Consider the following 27,609-nt stretch of genomic DNA (forward strand, 5'->3'; position numbering starts at 1 on the left):
GCTGAGTGCTTAACCATTTTGCCACCAGGGCTCCTTATGAGGTGGTATAGGAAGATAAAAAAATGTATTAAAAAATCTATGGATAATCAACCAATCTCACTATGTGCACAAATCTTACACGAGAAAAAAATATATATATATTAAAAGATTTTGAAGGAATTATGAAAGTGACCAGTTAGTCTATATAGAGAAATCTTTGCACTCTGGAAGTAACTCAAGTTTATAGTATTTCTCCCTAATCCCTTATATTACTATTAGTCTTAGCCCTGATTTTAAAGCACTACTGTATGTAATTAAGAAAGACACACTGTAATTATCTGACCTTCTTTTTTGGCAAAATTGTGTTCTGCTGGGTAGGTACTGCTATCATCAACAACCATAACTGATATGCTTCTCAAATTCATAACCTAGCCCTGTCTCCTTCACTGTCTTCATTTATTTTTTTTCATTTTATATTATTCCTTTAGATTCTTCTTGCACTGGACCCCTCAGAAAGAACGTCTCTACTGAAAATAAAGTTAGCCATCATGAATAGGAATTTTTATATTTTTACTATTTTTTTCTCCTTATTAAAGCAGAGTTCTTCATATTTCCCTGATCGCAGCTATTGGGTTTTCCTAAGCTTGTGGATTCGCTTAGTAAAAGTGCTTCAAGTTCTTTAAAGAAAATGACTGCACCATTGTCTCTACTTTGTCATTGCACTTGGTTAACAGCACAACTTCGATTAATTCAACAGAAGTAGGGAACTTACAAAAAAAAGAACCTATTACATTTCAAGAAGCAGGCTTCCTAGCTAGTTAAATATGCTAAGTAAGCATAGATCCATAAAGCAACATTTACTTGAGACACTCTAATCCTGGATTTAAGAGTATGCCTGAATTGTTTGAAACTTTAATTACTTAATAAAAGGTAGGACCAGAGGTATTTCTTGCTTAAATTTTCACAAGAAAAATACATTTATGAATGCGTTCTGCCACAGAAACAGCATTCTAATTTAACACAATATTCATTTCACAGAAGTAAATCACTAAAACAGTCAGTCAAAAGAATACAAGGGTGTGTTCCCTTTTCTTCTGGATTTAAAAGTGGATAGTTTTACTTCCAAGAACCAGCAATAGGGCTCCTAAGCTGACACAAAGATAGGGAAGGAGATGGGTTAAATGATCATTTTTTGATAATGAGGTCCTATAAGTGGAGAATATGTACAACTATGAAGAGTAAACACATTATCATAAAATATAAAGGAGAAAAGCTTACCCGAATCCAGAAAGTAAGCGACAGAAGAGAAAGAAGCCATAACCTTGGACAAATGATGAAAGGAAGGCAAAGAATCCGTTGACAGACATGCAAATCAGAAGAGACTGTTTCCTTCCCACTTTGTCTGCCAGTCCTCCCCAGAAGAATGCCCCTACCATCATCCCGAGGTATACTATGCTGCCTGCAACACACAGAAAACAGAGAAACACATCAGAGATTGGGAGTAAATGACACAGGTAACAGCAAATCAACAAGCAACAAAATACATTTCAGCATTTTGCATGGAAAAGATTTCCTTTAAAAATATGCTATATCCTTCAGGAGACACTAATCATCTTTCTTTCAAGTTAGAAAGTAAACTCTGCAGGCTACCTTTGCTGCCATGACTGCAAGGGCTTATGGGAAATCATTTGCTCTACCATCTCCTCCACTGGGAGACAAATGGTCATGTTCTACCCAACCTTGTGGGGGTGAGTACACCGTGGGCAGGACTGAGGGGTCTCCACACAGAACAATCCTGTAGTTTGACTATCAAGTCACCTTTGGTCTGCATGCTCAGCTTAGCACCATGGCAATGCCAAGATGGGAAACCAAGTCAAGAGGTCCCAGGACAAAGTGGATCCCCCAGCCTGCTGCAAATCCCTGCCTGTAGAAGATGACCTAGGCCAAGGCCGGGCTCTTAGGGCCCTTCTAGAGGATTCCATGGGTTTTTCCTCTCTAATCCTCCTGAAAGCCCTGCCCCTTCCTTGAAAGTTAGGGAAGGTGGGCTTGGAAATTATAGCAGTTCATCATAAAATAATCTCTAACTCTGTTCATAACAGAAGACTCTTGGAGTCAGGAGCTTAAAGAGAAAGGAAATAGTTATTAATTTGTCAGAAAATAGCAAACTTATCATGGTTGATTTTGCACGCATATCAGAAACAAGTGGAAAATCAATAATCAGATGTGCCTCCTGATGTCATTGTGAGTATACACTTGAATTTTTAATTCACAAACTTCTTTTAAAATACCAGATCCCCACAAACTCTGCCCAGAATCTTTCTCACGATGAAAGGATGTCAGGTGTACAAAAGTTTAGGAAGGTTTCCAAAAGCATGTGCAATGTTTAGGGGAAATGTTATAATTAATAAATGAAATGTCGTTATATCTGGAATGTGAAGTTAAAGAAATCTTTACTTCATCTTTCACCCATTTCTGCTTTTTCCCTTGATTTACCAAAGTGCCATCTGAACGCTTTGTTTTCAAGGGCACAATTGAGATACTCCACAGTATCAGAGTAAGAAGCTTAAAAAAAAAAATCAGTATATTACTTTGGATTAGTTTGGGAAATACCCTGTTTAAACATTCACCCCCAAATTAGTTTGCTTAACCCATAGTTAAGAGATCAGTATAAGACCCAGAAGAAAAACACTTGGCAAGGTCTCGAGACACTCACACCAATGACTCAAGGATGCTGCTTTGTAGATAGATGACTACTCACGGCTACAAGGGATGGTGAATGGTGGAGCAATTGTAAAATAAGTCAAAACAATGGCTGCTTTTATTTAGGGTGGGATAAGTGCAAAGAAGTGGGTAGCCATCCTTTGCCTGGGTGTGGCTGGCATATTTTTTATCTACACTGCGGGACAGACTATACATAGGTAATCCTCAATAAAATGATTACTCTTACATCATGAGACCCAATGGGTGTCCAGAAGATGATTTAAAGAATGTATCAGCACAGTGCATGAGGATTCTGAAAGCAGACAAATTCACCCAGGGAAATGCATGTGTAGCATATCTTTTATTTATAGCATAAAAGGCTTGAATCTGCCACTCAAAGCTCTCACAAGAATAACCAGCAGCTAAGCTTCTTCAAAATAAACGTCTGTGTCTTTAACAATGTTTGCAAATCAGAAAATGAACTTCCATAAATAAGGAGCAGCCTGTGGCTGCTACAATCTAAAGACTTGGGGGTCTTTCTTGTAGCTCCAGCCCCTGGAACAAAGCCTACCACCTCCACTTATGTCCTACAGCAGCCGTCCTCACCTAGGGTGAGCCACCGTGACACCAACACCAACCCAAGACCTCTTGTGGCCTACCATAATTATTCTACTACAGAACGCAAGGAAAATACAAAGGCAAGCTGTTTGCGTGCAGTCGAGAACCATTTATCATTTAATGATAACAGTAAACAACAGCAACTGTTGCTACTTTCACTGACTGAGCATCTGTGCCAGGCACTCCTCAGGGAACTTTCCATAGGTTGGTTCATTTACTCTCAACACAGTCCTACAAAGGTGGTATTATTAGTTGGTATTATTAACATATTTCACCGATGAGGAAACTGAAGCTCAGAGGTATTATGTTAACTTGCCTTAACAGATAGTAACTGGGAACTTTGGGTTTCAAAATTAAGTTTCTCTGACTCTAAAGCCAGGAGATCATCCTCAGAGCTGACATTCGGTTGGAATGCACCAGGTCCCTGCCCTAGCCCCTCCACTGGGACCCTCTGGACTTTCCTTTGATCCAGCAACTAAGGGGTTAAAACCTGGCAGAGCAGGCCAATGCCTAGTGCTACAAATAAGTTGTCCGATTCCAAACATATAACTGTTGTTAATTATTTTGAATTTTGCAAAATAACACAAACAGAAAACCAGGAGTTAGATGTGCCTCTAGGTGTCCTTGTGAATTTATACTTGAATTTTTTAATCCATAAACTTCTTCTTAAAAAAAAAACAGACTCCCACAAATCCTCCCTGGAATCTTTTTCAGGATGAAATGATAATGGGCGCTCAACTTGGGAGCCCCTATTAAGTGCAAACCAGAACCCAGGTGATGTACAGCAAGGGTCTCTAGCTGGACAGTGGAGTCTCTGCTTGACTTCCACTCTGTTCTGTTTAAAGAAGGGGAATCCAGGTACTTCCGGTGGGGCACAAGGAGCCAAACACTTTACAAGGTCCTTACTACCCCTTAGGCTATTATCACCCACTAGTTCTCACATTTCTTTATCACCCTGGCCCCTAAAGACATTTGGGTTTTCAGACACCTGAGAGGACAGAGTTTACAATCTTCTGGGAAGAGGGGCTTATCAATAACTAAGGCAGAAAGAAGCAAATAAAAAATACATATAAATGTAAGGGGAAGAATAAAAACAACCCTCTCCTCATTCTTCCCCAACCAGAAGAAAAGGAAGCCTCACTAGACAATCGGTCTCAATGGCTCACTCCTTGCAGGTTAATAACATGAATGGAAGATGGCACTTGCCGAACATTTCCAGTTCTAAGGGTTTCCATGCATTAACTCAATTAATACTCAAAACAACACTTTGAGGTCAAGTCTATGGAAGCCCAGTCTATTGGCAAGGAAACTGAGGTAGAGAAGTGAGTGATTTGACCACAAAAAAGTGAGTGGTGGGTACATCCCAGTCCATCAACAGGTCTTTGAATAACATGGTTAAGATTCTTTAAGAATCCTGGCTGTAACTGTGAAAACATCCCAGTTTGTCCACATCCCTCTGAGGTGGTACCATCTAAAATAGAAAGCAGTACCTCAAACGTCTCTGAGATACCATCTCCCTGGGCCCACCCTCATAGAATTAGAGTTATGTGCAGGTTCGCAGAAAATAATAGAAAGGAGCTAGCAGGGAAATGCTGCTTCCTATACTCAAGCAGATGTATATGGATGCACTGCTTGGTTCTCAGTCGCTCCAAATGGGCACATTCCCAACCAGGGTCGTGCTACTAAGTAAGCAAGGTAGGAACGGGCTTACTTACTAATCAGTAGTGAAAAATTTCACATGGATGTCACCACATATTTGATGTGAAATTGTTCACTACAGATGATCTGGTAAGCAAGGTAAGCACCGCACTTACCTTGCTTATTGGATAATCCACCCCTGTTCCCAACTCTTGGGTAGAGGGTAGGGAGCTATATTAGTTTCCTAGTGCTGCAGTAACAAAGTACCACAAAATGGGTGGCTTAAAACATCAGAAATATATTGTGTCACAGTTCTGGACGCAAGAAGTCCAAAATCAAGATGTCAGTCAAGTTGATTCCTTCTGGAGGCTCTGAGGGAGAATATATTCCATGCCTCTCTCCTAGCTTCTGGTGGTTCCCGGAAATCTTCGGAATTCCTTGGCTTGCAGCTAGATCACTCCAACTTCTGTCGCTGTCTTCACGTGGCCATCTTCCCTCTGTGTCTCTCTGTCTCTTCTCTTTTATGAGAACACTGCTCATATTGGATTAGGACCCACCCAACTCCAGTATGACCTCATGTTAACTTAATATATCTTCAAAGACACTATTTCCAAACAAGGTCATGTTTACGGGTACCAGCATATCTGTTTTAGGGACACAGTTCAATCCATAACAGGGGTCACTGCTGAAAACAGCTTGGTGAGGCCAGAGTAAAGTGGAAATCTAATTTCTTGCTAAAAAGAACAGGCTCCCTTGAGGGTAACTCCCTTGGCTTTTCTAGTGCAGCAGGGACGACGCGTGGTCAGTCCTTGTTATTCCCTTCTTCTGGAGAGCAGCCTCACCTCCACATAGATGAGAACTTCCCTGTGATGAAACCTAGCATTTTAAATGCTCAGCATTCATGTATGAAATTCCCCCAAACCAGCAATAGCATGAGGACATAGCCCCACATGGGTAGATTCTTAAAAGCCCAGAGGTATGAATGCAAGCGAGCTGAGCTTGACCTTAACATCTGTGATGGGAGATAGCGTAGTGACTTGGTAAGGAACAGAAAACCTTTGTACTTAAACCACTCGAAAATAAAAGACTTTAAAAATAACATTTATTCAGGTATTTTAAATATAAAAGATCAAAATGAAAAAGACCTATTCTCCAATTCCCCTAGATATTCCTTTATATATATGTATACATATATATACGCACATATATATATATATAACAAATCTATCTACATGGCAAAAAATTCAAACCTTATAGAGATATATAAAATGAAAATAAAATTCTCTTCTACCCTGGATCCTCTCCCCAAAGGTAACTATTACCAATTTTTTTTCCTAATTCTTCTAGAAAGTTTATATATATAAATATATAAAAATGGATACCCTACAGTATTTCCCTTTAAAATATATATTCCCCCCATGTAGTGTTAATGTGTTTTCCTCTTATGTTTAAAATTTCTAAAATGAGCAAACCAAAAATAAATTTCTGTCAGAATTTTAATAACTATTTCAAAATACATCTCGTATATTTCAGAAAAGCATTCGCTATCCATGATGAGGCAAAAACCAAATATTTATTTCTCCATCTGCTATTACTTCTATGCTTAAAATAAATATACCCCAAACTCCTTAAAAAGGAGGATATTTAATTTTAGAGAATTTATTGGACACCCACTATGCTTGACTTTTCCTCAGGTACCAGAAATACAAGGATAAATAAGCCATGACCCCTGACCTTTGCTGTTGTTAGTTGTCCTAAAGTCAGCTCCGACTCATGGCGACCTTATGTATAAAAACAAAATGCTGCCCAGTCTTGTGCCATCCTCACAACTGATGGTATGTTTAAGCCCACTGTTGCAGCTCTTACGTCAACCCATCTCATAGTTTCCTTCGTTTTAGCTGACCTTCTAGTTCTTCATCCAGCTTCTTTATCCAATGTCTACTCTAAGCCAGGAGAGGTGGGAGACAGTTTCACATCTGCTATTTCATGTACTCCTCCCAATAACCCCATCCCATCCCATCCTCTCCAGAGAGATGACTATCCAGTTCAGAACTTTCCATGGTCTCCTGGGGTCATACGACCACTACAGGACAGTGCTGTACCCGGGCTCTAAGTCCCCCAAATCCTCTTTCTATTCCACCGTGATGGCTTATGAGCTCCTGACTTAGTGAGGGAGACAGACAATGACACAGCTACAGGAGCCCAACAGCGAGTGTCTGTCTAGTTGATTCCGACTCATAGCAATCCTACAGGACAGGGTAGAACTGCCCTACTGGGTTTCCAAGGATGTAAAACTTTAAGGAAGCAGACTGCCACATCCTTCTCCCTCAGAGCAGCTCTAATGTAGCGTAAATGAGAGGAGAGGGGTGGGAGGTGGCTCCTAATTCTGACTTTGGCCTCTGGGAAGGTATCTGAAGGATAAGATTTCAAAACAATGTTAAATTCTTCCACAACTGATAGGTTTCACATAAGAAATATTAATATCTGGCTTTATTTTCACTTCTACTCTGGTTAAAAATAAATTTAAGATTTAAAGGTAAAAATCTTTTGTGACTGTTTATTACTGGCAGTCACACTGTTCCACCGGATGTGCAATGGAAGGAATGAAGCCTACCCAACAGCTTGCTGTGGTTGTTCTTGTTAGAGGCTGGTGTTTCGGCCCCCAGCTCATGGCAACCCCATGCACAAGGGAATGAAACACTGCCTGGTCCACGCCCCCCATGATTGGTTGCAGATCAGACTATTGTGATCCTTACGGTTTTCATTGGCTAATTTTTGTAAATAGATTGCCAGATCTTTCTTCCTTGTTCATCTTAGTCTGGAAGCTCCTCTGAAACCTGTTCGGCATCACAGCAAGCCTTCACTGACAGATAGGCTGCACACAAGGTGTACTGGCAGGGAATCGAACCTGAGTTTTCCTCATGGAAGGCAAGAATTCTACCACCTAACAGCTTATTCGAGAGAAACACAGCTTACAATTAAAATGCTTATTTTTTGATAGTGTGATCTAATTAAAGCTGAAATTTGAAAGTTAGCAAAGGCATAATGTGAATAAAACTGTAATCACTCTGGGACTGTTAGACAAGAAGTGTATTTCCTGTCTTGTTTGTTCTCATTTTTCCATTTTGTCTCCATGGTGTTACAATGTGGAGTCCTTGAAAATTCAGAGGCAGAGATACAAGAAGCTGAGCTCTTGACATGCACCAGTCTTCTCTGCTCTCCTCTGGATGCTGCTGATGGTTGGTCAGAATTAAAAGGTAACTTAGTCCAAGTCCCTCATTTTACAAGTGGGGAAACTGAGGCTATGAGAAGCCAGAACTCAAAATCAGATCTTGTAGACTCCCACTCCTCAAAGTATGATCCCTGGACCAGCAACATTGGCACCAGTGGGGAGCTTGTTAGAAGTGCAAACTCCTGGGCCCCACTCCAGACCACTGACTCAGAATCTGCATTTGAACAAGATGCCCAAGTGATCTGTGTGCACATTAGAATCTGAAAGTACTTATACACTGGCATGTTTCCCATTAAAATCCATAATCTTTCTCATTCATTTTTTACTTAAAGTTTGTATTTTCCTAATATTTTTGGGGGAAGGAGATGGAGGATATAGAATGTTTTTGCTCCAAAGACATGACTGTCCTGAAAGAGCTGGAGATCTCAAAAGGACAAACATTTAAAGCCCCGCGCCTCTCCTAAGACCTGCCTTCCTCACAACGAGAGGCAGACTTCCGATTCAATTCCACAGAGCAATGTCAAGAGATGCTGGCATGTGATTGATTCTCTGATCCTTTAACGAATTTAATAAAGATTTTAATTTGCTGGGATTTCAGGAAGTTGAACCTGATTTGAGAAATAAACTGAACCTGAGGAGTCCCCGGTTGGTGTAAATGGTTAAGCGCTTGGCTGCTAACTGAAAGGTTGGCAGTTCAAGTTCACCCAGAAGCACTTTGGAAGAAAGGCCTGGCCATCTACTTCTGAAAAATCAGCCACTGAAAATCCTATACAGCACAATTCTACTCTGGTTCTACTCTGACACACACAGGGTTGCCATGAGTCGGAGTCAACTCAAAGGCAATTGGTAATTTATTTATTTTTGTGGGGGGCAAGGAGGGAGGATCACAACTTTTCCCACCATAGCTATGGCTAAGGCCATTCTTGGCTGACCTGGACTCAGTCTTTCAGAGGTGTGACTTCCCCACAGAGTTATTTTCTGACATGGGGGCCACTTCCACTTAATTTAATTGTGATAAATGTCACATTTCCATTTCTTTCTCTTTGCTAACTGCTTTTACTTGTTTCTGACAATCCCTAAGGGGGCAAATCTTTTCTCCCTGACACCATTTTAAACCACATTTAACCAAGAAGAACAATGTCAGGAAATGGTATATCATGTTTTTCTCAGAGCAACTTTTAGCCAATAGGTTTTTAAGAATTGTTTTAAGCACTTCAGTTATCCATGGCTAATGCTTTACTCCATATTCATTGCACCATTTATTTATAAATTGATTTTCAATGCAAAACATTCTGTGGTTGTATTTGAATCCACTGACAAATAATCTCCATGAGGCAATAATCACACTCACCTTTTATATGGGGATTTTTTAGGTTAAAATAAATTTTTAAATTGAAGTAAAATAAAAAAAAATCTTTCTGAATAATAGCAATATGTCTGGAAATGGTTGTTGAAAGAATAATGTGATTTGTGCTATTCACAGGATTAAGAAAAAAGCTTTACTGCCTAAAATATGCTAAACATTTTTTCAGATATTACTCCTTTCACAAGAGGCAAGCTCATTCATTTCCCCCAAAGGTAAGGTTTTCTCCCTAAAACCTGTATTATGCCTGTAGTAGGAGCTCTTTTAGCCAATTTTTACTCCACCAGTTTACTAAATTAACCAACACTCCCTAATCCCTCCCAAAAGCACACCTACAACTATCCCTGGAGGCACTTCCCTTTAACTCACCCATGTACTTTCTGCTTCTACCATCACTGCTTTATGCTTATCAAGTAATGTCTGTACCAACCTATTTATGCCAGTTCTGCTTCTTATTAATATATATATTTAATTAAACATCGATCACATAAACAACGATATACTAGTATGAAAACTTAGGAAAGACAAAGTTGCAAAAAAAATTACTATTAAAATAAACATGAGCGTTACAACTGTAAAAGATTGAGGAAAATCATAAATATGACAGACGTTCATCTTATTACTGAAGGTAATACTAAAAAAAGGATCTCCTTTAGGTAAATTCCAGCACCCACAACCTCCTCCCCTATCTCCTCAAAGGAAGATTCCTTTTTTTTTCCAATCACATACTGGAAAAATCCCTGGAGTAAGGGCCAAGACACCCAGGACTAGTTCCCGTTCACCCTCTAAGTAGTTCTAAGATTTAAGGTCGGTCACTTAGCTTCCTCCCATGTCAAATGCTGGGGCTGGGCTTGGCGCTGCCCACACCTAGACGCCTGGCACAGTCTTTCATTTCTGTTGCTGGGAGGGCACCTCTCTCACTTGCTGGCCTCTTATGGATCCTCCCCACGCACTGACTGATGTAGTAAGTTTTCACAGCTGCTATCCTGTGGGTGCTGGACCCCTAAGTGGCTGACTACAGGTGTGCCCTTCCCTTGGTCAGACCCCACTGCAGCCAGTAAAAGACTGATCCAAAGGCCACGGTCCCTCCCTAGCTGCCCCTGCCCCTTCCCCCAATGCTAAGAAGGCCTACAGTCTCCTCTTTATCTAAAATTTGCTATTTCTCATCTTTCCAAAAATAACCAAACCAGTTGCTGTCAAGTTGATTCTGACTCATGGCAACCCCATGGATGCAGAGTGGAACTGCTCTCCCTCGGGTTTTTAATGGTTGATTTTTCGTAAGTAGATCACCAGGCCTTGCTTCCTAGGTACCTCTGGGTGGGTTCTAACCACCAACCTTTTGGTTAGTGGTTTAGTGCTTAACTATTTGGGCCACCCAGGACTTCTCATCATTACTGAATCTAAATTTTGTGCCTAAACTAAAAATAATAATATAAAATCTCAAATTCAATACTTGTCCCATTGAATTTTTTTCATTGAATGTGCGGAGAAGTGAACCCATTATTAAAATAATGGGCACTGAGGTGAGGGAAGAAAAATAACTGTTTTTAACCAAATGCAATATCTTTTATCTTTATCCCACTACCATTAACCACTCTGAACTTTGGGTCAGGCAGCAAAGAGTTATGAGCCCAGACTCTTGAAACAGATGGCCTAGGCAGGGCTTCGAACTGGGTTTGCTGGAACCCTTGCTGAGAATTTGCATTTCTACCCCAGATATACTGACTCAGAATCTATATTTTAACAAGATCCCCAGGAGATTCTTACGTAGAATAAATTTTGAGAATCACTGCTCTACTAGAGGTTCTCAGAATTGGTCCCCAACTAGCAGCACTAGCATTACCTGGGAACTTGTTAGAAATGTAAATTCTCAGCAGGGGTTCGAACCCAATGAACCAGTTGGAAGCCCTGGGCCTAGGTCTGAATCCTTGCTCTACCATTTCTTAGCTGTGTGTTCCTGGGTAACTTACTTCTTTGTGCCTCAGCTTTCTCTTCTATATAATGGGGCTAATAATAGTATCTATCTCATAGGGTGTTTGAAAGATTAAATGAAATAAAGCACTTCACACTGTGTGAAACACACAGTTGTTCAATAAACAACTAGTATTATTACTATTGGTGTGAAGCCAAGAGAAAAAAGGAGAAAACAAAATGGTGATAGAAAAACAGACCACAGGAAGAAAAGGAGAGGGATCTGGAATGGCGCGGAAAGTGAAATCACAGACCTTAGCCTTCTTTAGCTCAAACTCTGAGAAGAAACCACCTAAAAAAGCACTTGAAGAATAATTGAATGCTTTTTTAATCCCAAGATAGACTTCTTGCCACTTGAAACTATTTAAATATGTAATTAATGGGCTTCTCCTAAAACCAACCCCTCACATTTTTCAATTATTATTTTTAATAGCCACAGGTAGGAGCCAGTATGTGTTCAAATGCATTTGTAGGCTCTCACAAAATCAAATAAAAGCAAAGAAAGTAATAATATCAAAGGCATATGTATAAAGGGAGGAAGGGGAAACCCTCTTCTCATTTGCGTTGAAGAATATTTACAACAAAAGTCAGCTCACCTTAGATAAAAGGAACTGTAAATATCAGACACTGTTTACAGCACCTCTGACTTTTACATTTGGAAAGTCTGACATTTAAGTCTGTTGGTCCAGACAGAGACTGGTGCTAACTGCTTGTACAAACAGGTAATGCCATATCAAGTAACTACTTCTTACTAGTACTTATTACTACTTCTTACCTAAGTCTAAAGGCACTAAAAAGCACATGAAGGCACAAAGACACTTTCATTGAATCCAGTGAGCAAACTCTAGAAGGACAGATTTAATAATGAAGCTCCAATCTATTCTCTAATACCTTTCTTCAAATGGCTAGTATACTGTGTGCCCACTGGACACCACCAAGTTGCTGTCAAAGGGACCTCGATTCATGGTAACCCCAACTCATGGCAACCCCATCTATGTCAGAGTAGAACTGTGTTCCATAAGGTATTTAATGGCTAATTTTTCAGAAGTAGAGCACCAGGGCTTTCTTCTGAGGTGCCCCCAACCTTCTGATTAGCAGCCAAGCATGTTAACCATTTGTACCACCCAGGACTCCACTGGACAGGGGACAAGAGATTAACTTTTCCTTCATGCATGCATGCCTCTGCAGGCCTAACAGAAGTAACTACAACTCACTTGATATTCACAGCAATAAAAAAGCAAATCTTAGACATTAAGAACATTGCAGCAAGTTGCTTTGTGGTGCACCACAGATATCAAATATTGATTCTACATTGATGAGATCCCTGTCTCTGCAAACGTCCCCAACTCCAAGTCCTGCACTGAGGGGCAAAACCCAATTACTGACCCATCAAATGGAGCAGTTTATCATTAATTCCACAGCTCTGGCTGAGCTCCTGCAGTATGCCAGGCATTTTGCAAGGTATGAGGGAAGGGAGGGAAGAAAGACTGGAGGAGTAAAGAGAGGTCCACAAACATAAATAGGGCACAGCCTTTCCTCTCTAGCAGCTCACAGCCCTAGACTCTGGCTGCCCATTAGAATCACCTGGAGAGCTTTAACTACAGCAACAACAAAACAAACCACTGATGTCCAGGCCACACTCAGGGACTCCAGTTCTGGGGGAGGGCTCAGGCGATAGCGTCTGTCAAAAGCTTCCTAAGTAACTCTAATACGCAGCTGGGGCTTTAAACCTTGGGTTTCCTGGGAGATAAAAGCAAAGAATTAATCACCACAAAATGAAGCTCAGGCTATAATTAAGGTGAGTACATTGTGCTTAAGGGGAAAAAAAGAAAGGAGCTACTTAATTCGTTCTAGGGAGTTCTGAAAAGCTTTCCATAGAAGGTGACAGTTGTACTGGGTTTTGAACAATGAATAAGGATTGGCCAAGTAAAAGGGGAAAGTTTCAAGGGAGGGAAGAAGATCGTGTTCAAAGGTTTGGAGGTGTGTCTGAGCACAGCACACTCAGGGACTCTAGGTAATTCAGGGTGGATGGAATGGAGAGCTAATGGGCAGCTCTGGGGAGGAGTGGTTAAGAGAGGAGGGTGGAAAACAGGCTAGAGTCAACCCAAGGAGTTTGGATTTTATCCTTTGGGCAACTAAAAAAAAGACTGGACATCATCTATACCTGAAAAGATCCTCCTAGCATCAAAGTTAAATTGTGCAGGGTAAAGACCCAAGGCTGGGACTAGGTTGAGATACCTGAGGCGCCTGGGACACAAAATCTAAAGATGCTGTCACTCTCAGGTGCCAGCTCTGCACTTGCACGACCCTGAGTGCCTCCTTAAATTTTGTGCCCCAGGCACATTGCTCCCCTCACTCTAGTCCTGGCCCTGGAAAGAAGAGCTGAAGAACTATCACCAAGAAGAGAACTCCAGTGGCCCAGGCAAGAAATGATGGTGGCCTGAACTAAGGCAGGGGCAGTAGGCTTGGGGAAGAGGGAAAAGGCTGGAGATATTTTTAGTAGTCAGAGTCTACAGCTCTTGTAGACTGATGAGTGAGGCCCAAGGAAGAGTCGAAGTAAACACTGAAGATTCTGGCTTGAAACAGGCTGTGATAAAATTAATAAAGAAGGGCATACAGGAGGAGGGCAGACCAAACAGGGGACAAGTCTTAAACAAGTGGGAGGATGTTCATATCAGTAACACCCTCATTGATATTATTTGTCAATAGGGCTGAATAAGGTAGTACAGGCAATACAAGCAAATCAATAAGGCAGTGATCAATACTGCAGGTCATCAGGAAATGTTTCATAAAGGAAGCAAGGCTTGAGTTGGGCCTTAAAACACAAGTAGACTATGAGTAATAAGAGAATAGGCAGATGGCATTTTTGCTTCCCTTCAAGCATATGAAACAGCACTGGCAATGGGAGGGTGGGGGAGAGCAAGGATCTTGGCTGGAGTGGCTGGGCTGGGTGTGGCAAAGTACAATTAGGCTAAATAAGTATGAGAAAAATCCTTAAATATCAAGCCAAAACTTTTAAAAATTAATTGCCCAGACAACAGAAAGCTGTTTATGGGTCCCTGATTGGAGAATTAACGTAATCAAAGCCCTAAAATGAAAAGACCTTTAGAGTAGGGATCAGCAAACTTTTTCTGCAAAGGACCAGACAGTAAATATTTTAGCCTTTGCAGGCATATGGCCTCTGTCTCAGCTATTCAACTCTGCTGTTGCAGCATGAAAGGGCACAGACAATATATAAATGGATCGGCAAGGGTTGTGTTCTAAAAAAACTTTACTTACAAAAACAGGCAGAGGGCCAGACTTGGTCTGCAGGTTATAATATGCAAACCCACACTTTAGAGGAAACATTTGGGTAGAGCAATGCTGAAGGCAAGTATGTAATGACTGAATAGTGAGTGGAAACGGCAATATGATGTTTAACATCAAAGCTGGGGAGACAGATTGACTGCTTGGGAGGTGGTATAGCAGGGCAGTTTAGAGCCTTGTGAAACATGGAGTTTTCTGCCAAGAATGAATCAAAGAGAGAACAGAAACCCAAGGATCAACCCTTGAGAACACAGTTACAGAGCAAGAAGGAAAAGAAGTCAGAGGTTAAAAAGAAAAGTGTGGATGAGGAAATAAAAAAGGATCTGGATAGAGTAGAGAATACCTCAGAAGCTAAGGAGAAAAGGAAAGGCTGCTCAGTGATGTCCAGACCATGAGACCTCAGAAAAGACTTTTGGGTTTATCTTGGAAGAGGTTGATGGTAATCCCTGAAAGGGCAATCTCAGGCCAGCAGTAATGACAAAAGAGTTCCTGGGTGGTGCAAACAGTTAATGCACTGGGCTGCTAATCAAAAGATTGGAGGTTTGAGTCCACCCAGAGGTGCTTGAAAGAAAGGCTTCAAGATCTACTTCCAAAAAATCAGCCATGGAAAACCCTATGGCACACAGTTCTACTCTTACACATATGAGGTCGCCATGAGTCAGAATTGATTAGATGGCAACTAGTAAACTGGTAGTAATGATGAAAGTATGGAGTTCCTGGCTGGCGCAAGTGGTTAAGCACTCAACTACTAGTTGAAAGGTTGGCAGTTTGAGCCTACCCAGAGGCTCCTCAGAAGACAAGCCTGGCAACGTGCTTCCAAAAGGTCACAGCCATGGAAAACCCTACGCGATGCTTCTCTATTCTGCACACCTGGGGTCACCATGAGTCGGAATCAACTGGGGGACAACAAAAACAACAATGACGAAAGCAGAGAATAAGAGACTGAAGACAAGCGGGGAGTGAGAAAATGGCAGCCGCGGATGTAGCTAAGTACAACTGCAATTCACAGAAAAGCAAAAGGAAACACTGCTGGACTGAAAGGAAAACCAGAACAAACGCATTCGTGCGGGAGAGCAGTGGAAACAGAAGAAAAGCATCACGTATATTAACGTGAACATGACTGCCCTGAGACCACAGCCATAAAGATAATAGAGCATAGAGAAGGGCTTATGCTCCAGAAAGAGCAGGCTATTTTAGAACAGTACAATCACGTGTCTTGTTTCCAGAAAATGCAAGAAAAACAGGCTTATGAGAAATGTACTAATCTCCTCAAGTTTAATTTAAGTATAACTGCAAGCAATAAAAAGATTTTTTTTTCATTGAAGTCTCTTTTATACCAGCACAATGAACAAATAAAGCATAAAAATCTAATAGGAACTGGTATTTTAGAGGAACGGAACAAGAAAACAACCTTCGAATTATATCTATATTATATCTTTTGATGTTTTATAGCAACAGAAAGGCCTGGAGGGACAAGGCCTCTCACTGTTTAATGAAGGGCTTTGCCAGACACAGGAACATGATTACGTATGCCAGCAAAATAGGTCTGAAAATGAACTCAACACACACAAAGATCACACAACGCTTGATCAATATCGACTGGGAAATGATTGCACAAGCCCTCCAAGACCCCTATCTTGGATAATTATTTCTAAGTTTCTTTGTTGCTGCTGCGGTTATTTTTTAAGTTTATGTGGCAGATATCCTGATGACAACAAGACCAGATTGTAACAGATTCTGGTAAATGACTAAAATAAAATTCAATAGGCTATTCCTGATGCTCCAATGTGACCCTTCTGTTTCCCGAATAGGCAGATAACCTAAGTTGTCAGCCCAGAGAAATGATGGAATAAATACGGGGATCTGCCTTGGACTAATGGATGCTGGTCCTAATCCATTACTGCTGGCAAAGCCGAGGGAGTTCAGGGCAGCCCTTCCTGACACTTGAGATTTACTTTGTCATTAGTGATGAAGCATCATCACACTAGGGCCCCTCAGTCCCAGACTGCCAGAAGTACACTTAGCCATTTCAGGGAAGATCACCCAGATATCCGGTGTTGACCCACAGTACTGAAGCTGTTGTTTAGTGGCTGATTATTTTTATCATGATTATTAATGATTCTATGTCTACAATTAACATTTAGCCAGCTGCTTCTCAGTTTAGGAAGAAAAAAAATGCACTCATTCCGAGGGTAAGAAAAAAGGAGGATTTTTTATCAATTATTATATTATGGCTCAGAAACAAACAAAAAATAAGAATGCTGAACCCATTTTGTCTTCTCCTCTAAAACCTATGACAAGACATGTTAAAAGCCAGCCCACCCAAAATCCTTCAAAGTCCCTTAAACATACCATTTCTCATTTTTGACCCCTAATTCAATTAGCCTCACCTGCAGCATCTTTTTCCTGCCCTTCATCCAAATCCTATACCTTGAATTTCACCTCCACATTCTTTCTGAAGACACCCAGACTACTCTAGTTCTTGTGGGTCCTGTCTACATATCCTCACCCACGTTCTGACTTGTAATATTCTCCAGTGTTTTATATGCATTAATCTTATAACTAATTTGAAATTTATGGCATCTGATTCTGAAACCCCAGGAAGATTATACTATTCTAGGCACATTTTAAATAATCAGTAAAACCTAGCTAATTTAATTTGAATTTAAGACAGGAGGTTTAAAGTCCCTCTCACATAGAGCTATGCAAATGAGGAATACTGACCATAAAATTTTGAGTGTCCCAAGAAAATGTGATAAATGACATGCTTGAGACCTTTTGTCTAGAGGAGTGATTCCCAAATGCCCATCTACTGAACAGGTCCCATGAGGAAGTTCCACAAGCCTTCAGTGAAGTGATGAAAAACAAGGAATACGATATGACGTTTTCATAAAGAAACGCATTCAATTTAAAGAATGGTCCTTTATTCTAAGGATATGTCCTTCCTATTATTTTTGATGTGAACATGCCCTTTGTTTTATGAAATGATAGTATAAAGAGTAGCAGGTGTGTTGTTGCATTTTTTTTTTTTAATTTTCTTCCTTTGGTAAAATAAGAAAAGTTGGATTTCCTATGTCAATCCTCTAATTAAGTTTAATTGTTTTGAAGTTGGACTTTAAAATCCAAAAGACTAGGAGCCACGGGTTAGAATTCCAAATAGTGGGAGCAGTATTTTAGAAATACTGCACTCTGAAAAAGGGCTAAAAGAAGAACAGAAATTTACTACACCATAGATCATAAAATGAATTTCTAAAACGTAACAGAATAGAAATGTCTCCTGTGTGCATATATGATGATTATACAACACAGCTGCAGATTCTTTGACCTCCTCCCATTGAGAGGTGTTATCTATATTGTTTCTTTTTGAATCTGGGTAACCACACTGACCAATAGAGCTTGACATGTGACTTCCAAGGCTAGGTCATAAAAGGCCATGCAGCTTCAGCCTTGTTCACTAGAACTACTTGCTCTCAGATCCCTGAGCCACCATGTAAGTAGTCTGATTACCCTGAGGCTGCCATGTTGGAGAGAGCACAGGTAGGGGCTCTCACTGACAATCCCAGCTGAGCAAAGCCTTTCAGCTATCCGAAATGTAAGTGAAGTCATCCTGGACCCTCCAGAACAGTCCATCTGCCAGCTAATCTCCACTATATGACCCCTGTTGACATAACATAGAACAGAAGAATCACTCAGCCAAGCCCTGATCAAACTTCTAACTCACAAAAAACGTGAGACGTAATAAAATGGTTGTTGCTAAAGTCATTACATTTCTTAAACAGTAACACAAACTAGAACAGCATCTTGCCTAAAACACTTCTAAAAACATTTCATTCACTGAGATACCCAGACTCTAAGGAATACAGTATTGAGTCACATACATCTTTCTACTTTTAATTTTAAGGAAGACCAAAATTGTTCAATTGTAAATATTTATTTGAGCTTTGCAAAGTATTTCAAAAGAACATTATAAGGAAATCCACTAAGGCGCCCTACTTTTTCCTTTATTCCATAATAAACTAATTAGTGTGCGGGAAGCTAGAAATGTGGCTAGAAGGCTCTCCCCCTGGCTCCTGTCAGATTTTCTGCAGGCAATCTCAGATAAGGTTTTCCGTTTTGTTTTAAAGAATGGATATTAAATGTAGAGGGAGCTAGGAATTAAGTAAATGGAGACTAAGATGAAGCACCATGGTGGTGGTGGGTGATTTAGTTTTAAGATGGGAGACGTGATCATGACTGCAAGGAGAAAAAACACATAGAGAACACTTTCTCACCAACAAAAAATATATTCATAGCTCCTAGAGGGAAGAGCACAAGGACATAAATTCCCTGTGCTCTGGAGCATGCCAACTACAATGTGGCTGATTAATAGAACTCAGAGGCAGGATGAAACAGGACCACAGCTCTTAATAACCTGGCTGGCAGATTCGCCACCATAGTTTTCTATTTGCACAATCGTCCTTTCCCTAAACTTAGAACCTCCAGACCCCTTTCTATTTTTCCCATCCCGAGACTCCGGAATGTGGTAAATGAGTAATTATTTAAATTTCAACCTCTGACTCTCCTAGCACAAATTACATCAAACGTGCTAAACTTCGGCTCACTGTAGGAGAGGGGTTGGGGAGAGTGCACAGGGTTGTCACAAATAACTGCTCCTGGGGGTTAGGCTGCAACCTCACAGCTGTGTGTGCAGATAAGCGGAGCAATATCACGTGTGGGATTGCAAAGCTTTGTGCTGCACTCACTTTCTCATGCAGACCTTAGGACTACGCTGTTGCCACCTGCAACCTGACCCATCCAGACGGAGAGAGGCTGACAGGGGCGCAGGGGTGCTGTCAGACAACCTGACAGGTTTGACTATTGCCTTTATTACTGATTCCAGCTCTGTCTCTCTCAGTGGTCCACGAACTGATGCTCCCTAAGAAAATCTAATTTATTAAACCCCTGGGTGTACAGATAGTTTTTATTTTTAAAGATTCTATTTCAGATTTTGGAAATTAATGCATTTCAGATGACTTTCTAGATCACATATTTCAATTGTTTAGCAATTTAAAATACAGCTGCAGATAATTTTTCTAAGGTGCAGTGCACTCAGGATTAGCGTTAAGGTTATCCCATCGGAAAGTCAAGCCACGAACAGGAAATTGTCTAGAATAAGGAAAAAACGTTTAACATTACTGTGTTAATCTTCTGTGTTAGATCCAATCTTCTCTCTGCACTTCAACAATTACAGCTGGCACTAATCTCTAAATATTCACTATTATACTCAGGGTCAAATTTTCATTTTAAATACTTTTAAATTAATTTCATTTTTATTAAAAAAATCCTCATAATTTAAAAGATAAGTTCCCTTTTTAATTGAATTAAACCTAATCCTTGGGCCATCTGAGTAAAATCTAGTCATGGTCAGATTACCTTTTGTTTTATAACAAGGAGCAATATGGGATTACAATTTATGCTTTAGGTACCTTCCTGTTGTTGGCTAACTGTAACCGCCAGGGGACCCCTAAGACTCTCCCCTCATTTCACTCAGCAAGGAAGAAGAGCTCTGATTCTGTGAACGACAAAATAGAAAACCCTGGAGACTTAAAAATGAGGCCAGTGTAGTTGGGTGGCACAAATGATCTCTTCATTTGGATCATCTCATTTCTCTTCCATGTAGGGTTTTCTCTTGTTCATCCTCTCTCTCTCAACTGTGAAAAGTTTGAGACTTTACCCTATTTGCAAGCTACCACGTTAGCCTGACAGTCTCATGGATGCTGGTAGAAGACGTAAGACTCCTGGGTCAGAGACAAAGGACTTTAACACTCAAAGCAATAGCAGTAGCCACAGAATCAGCATTTGTGCTTGACAAGAAGGGGTAGAGCCGGTATCTTAAGCCTACCTCTTGCCTTGGTGTTATGCTAGATAGACTTGGAAACTCCAGCTCATAAGGTTGGAGACCACATCCAAATCTGGAGACATATTTTTAGCTAGTAACGAAGAATACATAAGTCTACAGCAGGGGTCGACAAACTATGTTTCTGTACAGCCTATGAGGTAAGTATGTTTTTTACATTTTTAAAGGGTTGTAAAAACCAGAAACAGAACAAAGCAAAGAATATATGGCAGAGACCAAAGGTGGTCCGAGAAGCCTAAAGTATCTACTAGCCGGCCCTTTACAGAGAAAGTTTGCTGACCCTGGTCTATAGCATCCTCTGTGCTTGGGGCCCTAGAAGGAGATGGCAGTATCATAACAAATAGAGGATTCGAGATTTCTCTGTCTTTCTCTCTCCATCAGAGCCACAAACAGCAGGCCCAGTGGGAACAAGTGCATTATGAGATTATCCCGCTTCTTCATTATTACCACCCTGTCCCCCAACACAAATACCAGGGGCACGGAGATTTCCCAACATAGGGTTGAGATGATGGCGATTGTCAGTCACATCAATACTTTTCTGGGTGAGGATTTTTTCACCAGCACCCATCCTTCTTGTGCAGTTTGATTTCTAATAGCTGCCACTCAGCCTTCCAGAAGACATCTCTGGCCTTCTTTTGGGAAACCACATCATTCCTACCAACCACAGGATTTTTGTACAAATCGACGCCACTAGTACATTTTTGGAAGCCAGCCCAATTATTGACTACCTGCAAGCTGATTCACTCAGCACCACCTTTCCAAGCCCCTCAAATTCCATGTACTATTGTTGCTAAGACTGGTTTTCAAACAGCATCAGCGTGTCAGGTAGCTTTGTAAATTGGGTCCGTGTAAAGGCACCAGTTAAGAACATTATTATCACCAACGTTCAGTCAGTATAGGATTTTCCCAAACCTTTGCTAATCCAGGTAATGGTTTGATGCAGCTGATGGGATTCTCTGGTGCTACTGAGGGATGTATCTATCTTCTTTGATCTGGTAGTTCTCTGGGCTTTCGAAACAAAAATCCTAACAGGCAAGCCTGAGATAAAACACACCTATTTAAGCTTTTGCAATAACCCTAATTACTGGTTTTTCACCATCCTCCCCTCAGAGCTAACAAGTTTCCTCTGAGTATCACGCCATGTTTAGATGCTAAGTACAGTGTACTAATCACACAGATCTGAGTGCATCTTGTCACACTGGTAAACTAGTATGACAGTCTTTGTACTGCCACCATGATTCCAAACACCAGAATGACTGTGAATGGAATCACTAGCAGAACGGCACCAACTACTAACCGTTCAATGTTCCTGCATTAATTCATTCTCAGCACACATTCAGAACTCTCCCCCAAACATTCTGATGGAACAATGATTCATTCTTCTACTCTGAGCACTAAATTGCATTTTATGCTTTTGTTAATGGTTTTCCTTCCTGTCCAGTAAGCAGTAGTACTGCCTGACACGGGAACCACATTAAGTCAGCAATACTTTAAATGACAGTTCATTAATTGTGAAAAACAGGAGGAGGCTTGCCAGGGTACTTACCGCAGCTACATTAGCTGCAAACGAGTTCCTCAAGATTAATGTTATGCCAAAGGAACTAATTAAGCAATGGTGTCTATAGGGCAGTGTTAGAGAGGAGCAGAAGAGCAAGGCTGGTGACTTCCGCTGCAGAGTTCAGTTGGTCACTGGAGCATCCCTGAAACATCATTAGAACTACTAACATTCTCACAGCCAACATATAGTCAATTCTCATTATTCGAGGTAGTTCTGGTCTTTAAAGTCACCACAAACACTGAATTAGCAAATACTGAACCATTGCTCCAGGGGAAATACAGGGTTAGGTTCCTGCGAGCCTTAGGTCACATTTTCATCAACTGATCAACACATAGCCTTGTTTTATGTGTTTCTGCTTAAAGAATCCTTATTTAATATATATTGCTGATTCATTAACAATGAGCTCACAGCCCATAATAGCACTGTAACTCATGCCTGAACAAAGCTTATCTAACATATATTTTCTCCATTAACGCACATCACAGACTTCTTGCACTTAGGAACACTAGACAGCAATTCAGCACTATGCTTGGGGGCCATTTCAAACAGCAAAATCAACAACAAGCACAAAAATGCAGAAAAAATGGCACTGAATAGACTGTGAAAAGGCAACTTGTTTACAGTATGAGAGCCGAAGCAAGAAGGCAGAGCGTTGCTTTGTTCAACCTCAGCTGGGAACATGTTCATCAAGTGATTTAAATTTTTTGCCCCTCTGCCCGTGTCCGCAAATGACCACAAAAAATCCTTAACAACTGATTTTCCAGTTGCCAATAAAATTTAATGAGTAGGAAAATTTGCAAATAATACAAAATCCACAAACACTGAGGATCAACTGTGTTTCCAGAAGAATTTTTTTTTTATATTTTATGAGAAAACCTGCTGAGAGTCTGTGTGTCTCTGAGCTTTACAATGCACACATATAAGAAAATAATCGAAGAGGGAGAAATGAGGGCTGGCAAAGGAGGGAAGATATATTCACCTCAGAGTACTGAGAAAGCAAAAGGAAGAGGACAAGAGAGTGACACGGCATTAGAAATGCAGTGCAGCATAAAACTAACCTCCTTCTTGGGCAGACCTGTTGATGGGCACCAGGGGGCATCTGGTCCCCAGTACCCTTCACGAGAAAGGAGCCCTGGTGGAACACGGTTAAGCACTTGGCTGCTAACTGAAAGGCTGGTGGTTCAACCCACACAGCGGCTCTGTGGGAGAAAGACCTGGCAATCAGCTTCTGTAAAGACTACAGCCTACAAAACCCTATGGGCAGTTCTACTTTGTCACATGGGGTTGCTATTAGTGAAAGGGACTCGAACACACCTAGCAACAACAATAAGCCTTCATGACACCATCTTCAAAAGGAGATTATAAATTTCATGAACAGTTTTTCACTTACTTACCCTTTTTGGATCTGTCACACAGGAACATCTCTAAAATTTCAAAGAATCTACTTATACTTTCTTCTACCTGCTTTTGTTTTGGGCCAAGGTGAGTAAGGTGGCTAAGGAGTTCTATACATTATTATCTGACCTGGATCCAAAGTGATGATGGGGTCCAGGATGAGTGGGCAGGAGGGGTCTGGCAGCTATTATAGTAGGTCAAGCAAAGGGGTGAGTCAGCTAAAATGGGGAGGGTCAGGGCACTGGCACAGGTCCTGGAGGTCGTGGAGAGCCCATAAGAACTACACTAGTAGGAACCCCAGGGAATGACAGTCAGTGTCTACCCAGTCATGGCTAGGAGTAGATGCCTCTGAGCCCATGGATTTTTATTCTACACAGAAGAGGCCAGAGGTTTGTGTGCAGGATCAACAGGCCCAGGGGTTTTCCAGGTGTTAGGACACTTGTGCATTTATACAAGAAACTCAGGGATTCATTCACAATGTAACCTACCCAGGGCTTGCAAATGACTACCTTTCATGACAAGGATAAAGCAATTAGAGGCTATATAATATGACTACGCACAGGGGCGGATTATCCAGTAAGTGAAGTAAGCATGAGTTTTCTTGTGCTTACTTGCTAATCTATAGTGAACAATTTTACATGGGTTTCAAAATCAAAGATATGGTGAAACCCATCTGAAATTGTTCACTACAGATTAGTAAATAAGTACAAGAAAGCTCGTGTTTACCTCACTTATTGGGTAATCCATCCCTGTCAGGGATTGTAAATTTGAAAAGAGACTTTGATTCTGTAGGAAGGTGCCGCGGGGTGGGAGAGACAGATGCCAGCCATATGCAGAAGCAGAATCTTTGATGTGGTGACAAAATGTGAAATTGTTCACTACAGATGACCTTATAAGCAAGGTTTAAGCATTGTGCTTACCTTGCCTATTGGATAGTCCGTCCCTGACACAGACTGGGACGGGGGTCTTGGAATCGTGAATATGGATTCTATGAATTCTGCCTCAAGAGTAGAAGCAGTTTTATCTATCCCACATACTGACTACTGACTTACCTATAGCATTTTAGGACCAAGAAGTGTCCTGCACGGCTTCATATCCAAGTTCTGGCACTTATTAGTCATGTGATCTTGGACAAACTACTCAACCTCTCTGGGCACCAATTTCATCATTCATAAAACAGAGATAATAATAGTGCCTTCCTCAAGTAGGGTTATTATGAAGATTAAAGGAGTTAAATCATGTAAAATGCTTAGAACTGTGTCTAGCATGTAGTAAATCCTGTATCAGTGTTTGTCGTTTTTTTTTATTATCCCAAGTTTCCCCATTTGTAAAGACAAGCTAATGCTGTCTACCTCTAGCTCACAAAAAATGATATGAATGTATGTACACACTCAACTCTGGAAGAGTCTTGGTAACCTGGGGCTTTTCCTATACCAGTCACATTCAAGGCTACCAAGACAAAGACTTGGAGGATATTACAGCTGGAAGGGACATGAAAAATTGAGTCAAACTACTTCGTTTTACAGATGAGAAAACTAACGCTAAAACTCTCTGGCATCCCAGAATTCGTCTGGTGACAGAATTAGACTTAGAATTCAGTAGGGTGAATTTGCCAGTGTCTGAAGATGTAAATTTACATTCTAAAATCAGGTACCTGCCAGGTCAACATTATCATTGTTTTTTATCAGCCCAGTATATTCTTCTTTCTAGTAGCAAAATCAAATGTGAGAACATCTTGAGCTCTGCAGAAGATGGCCACCATATAATTACGGAGGACTTGGCTAAGGGTGGGGCATGTCCATGATGCACATCTCATTCAAATAAAACCAGCATGGCTTTACTTCCTTTCAGTGTTCTAGTGCTGCATACTGTGTGTCAAGTGGAGAGGAGGCCCCCTGTGTCGTGGAACCCCTCACCCAGCATTCCATCTTCAGACAGAGGCCTTGGACACTTGCAAACTTGACCTTGAACACTGGATTCTATTCAAATGGGAAAAGAGCTCCAAAGCTTGGCCTGTGGTATTGAAGTGAATGAGGTTTGGGGATGCCTACGTGGAGTCCCTGGATAGTGCAAATGATTAAGCACTGGGCTACTAACCAAAAGGTTGGTGGTCTGAACCCACTCAGAGGTATTCCAGAAAAAAGGTCTGGCAATCTACTTCCAAAACAATAGCCACTGACCACCCTATGGAGAACAGTTCTATTCTGACACGTAGGGTTGCCATTAGTTGGAATTAACTCGATGGCAACTGGTTTGTTCTGGTTTGGCTCGGTAAGTGAGGAATCCACTGTTAAGCAACATAATCCAAACCATTTCTATCCAGTCTCATGAAAAGAGCATAAAAGATGGGCCACACATTGCCCTACTCCCCGTATGAAAAGTGAGGGACAAAGAACTCAATAAAACATTTTCTAAGGCAGTTTTTAATGAGTGCTGGCCCAGTGGCATTACTAGGGGAGTGTGGGAGGTGTGGACCACACCAGGTGATACTGTCGGAGGGGATGACATCGAAATGATTCTCTATAAAATTTTTGTGCAGTGTTTCAGCAGAAATTTATTATTTTTTATAAAAATATCCCCGTAGTTATAATGAAAACACTTTTTTTAAGCCCAGTTAACATGTATCAGTATACCTACAAGGCTAAAACTCTATGCTAATTTACTTTTTGAACCTTCTAATGCCCCCCAGCCAGAACTGTCATTATCACCTAATTACAGTGATGCTTTGAATCATGTGGTTTTGTCTGCACAAGCTACAAGCATGCACTGTCGTTTTCATTGCTGCCAGTGTTTTTATAGTCACTGATTTTGTCAATTTTTCTGGTGTGTTAGCTACAATATTGTGGTAACTAGTACTTGTGAACCTATATCAATAACTTTTTGAGAATGAAGTAGTAATTAAAGGAAAAGCAGTGATATATAGGAATTACGATTTATGTGTAACACTAGTATAAAAAATATTACTAAGCATTCTGTATGGTCTGGTATGGAAGGAGGTCCATGGAGAAGGGGTGACACCATGAGTTACCGCACTAGGTGACACCAACCCTAGTGACGTCACTGTGTCAGCCATCTATTGGTTTGACCCTCCCTCATAAATATCTGCAGGGTTTCCTTACCAGGGTATCAAATGATAACTTCTTCAAAGGTGCCTCTTATTCCAATTTGCTGCCAAGTTCCATTCCTTCTACCACTTTACAGTCAGATCTGGGCTAAGCAAAGATGTTTAACTGCTCAAATAGGGATCTCATGATTCTAATTATAAACTTGGAATTAAGAAGCCCAGTTTCAACTTCTCCGTTGCCCCACCCCCACTGCTAAAAGGGTTTGGAATTTGAGCCAAATCACCTCAGATCCACACTGCAGGAATGTGGAATGCTGCTGTGTCATTATATGCCAGTTCAACTGACAGAAATTTCCTTTACTTTGAAAAAATGCCTAAAAATCTTACCCAAAAGGATATTCTCTCCCTTACCCCTTACCTTCATTTCTATTCTGGGTGTGATATGGTCACAGGATATCCCAGGGCAGAAACGATATCAGGAGGCTCAGGGAAAACAGTGGTTCGAGGCCCGGAGGTGAGCCAGGGCTATGTGGGGAGACATTAGGCACTTACTACCCACCTCCCACTTGCTATCTTTCTTTCTGTCCACACCCAATTCTAGACTGTTGAGTTTGTTCCTTGGCACCTCCTTGATGCAGCTATTGTTTTCCTGGTTTGGGCTTGGCAGCTCGTCCTCATACCTCTCACTCTTCATCCTAATTCTGTTCCTGCTTTCTACCCTAGTAGGTCCTGCTGTCTTACTCCCTTCTGCGCCCCTCCCCGCAAAACCTCACCTCATTTGCTCCCAGTTCCTGAATCTATCTTCTCAGTTACTGACCTGATCTTTTTGAGTTTGGTTTCATCCTAGTCCCCACACTCCCCCAACCAAAAAAAAAAAAAAAAAAAAAAA

General features: G+C 41.0%; 1 protein-coding gene across 2 annotated transcripts in view; it reads right to left on the reverse strand.

The window, feature by feature from the left end:
• The window catches only part of SV2C (synaptic vesicle glycoprotein 2C), a 271,512-nt gene that overhangs the window by 151,959 nt on the left and 91,944 nt on the right, over positions 1 to 27,609 (reverse strand). For both annotated transcript variants that reach the window (XM_023729500.1, XM_004374485.2), the window contains one exon: positions 1,258 to 1,438. In XM_023729500.1, the coding sequence (XP_023585268.1) occupies positions 1,258 to 1,438 (181 nt within the window). The remainder of the gene's footprint in view (positions 1 to 1,257; positions 1,439 to 27,609) is intronic.

Source organism: Trichechus manatus, unplaced genomic scaffold (genome assembly GCF_000243295.1).
Source record: "Trichechus manatus latirostris isolate Lorelei unplaced genomic scaffold, TriManLat1.0 scaffold00029, whole genome shotgun sequence".
NCBI lineage: Eukaryota > Metazoa > Chordata > Mammalia > Sirenia > Trichechidae > Trichechus > Trichechus manatus.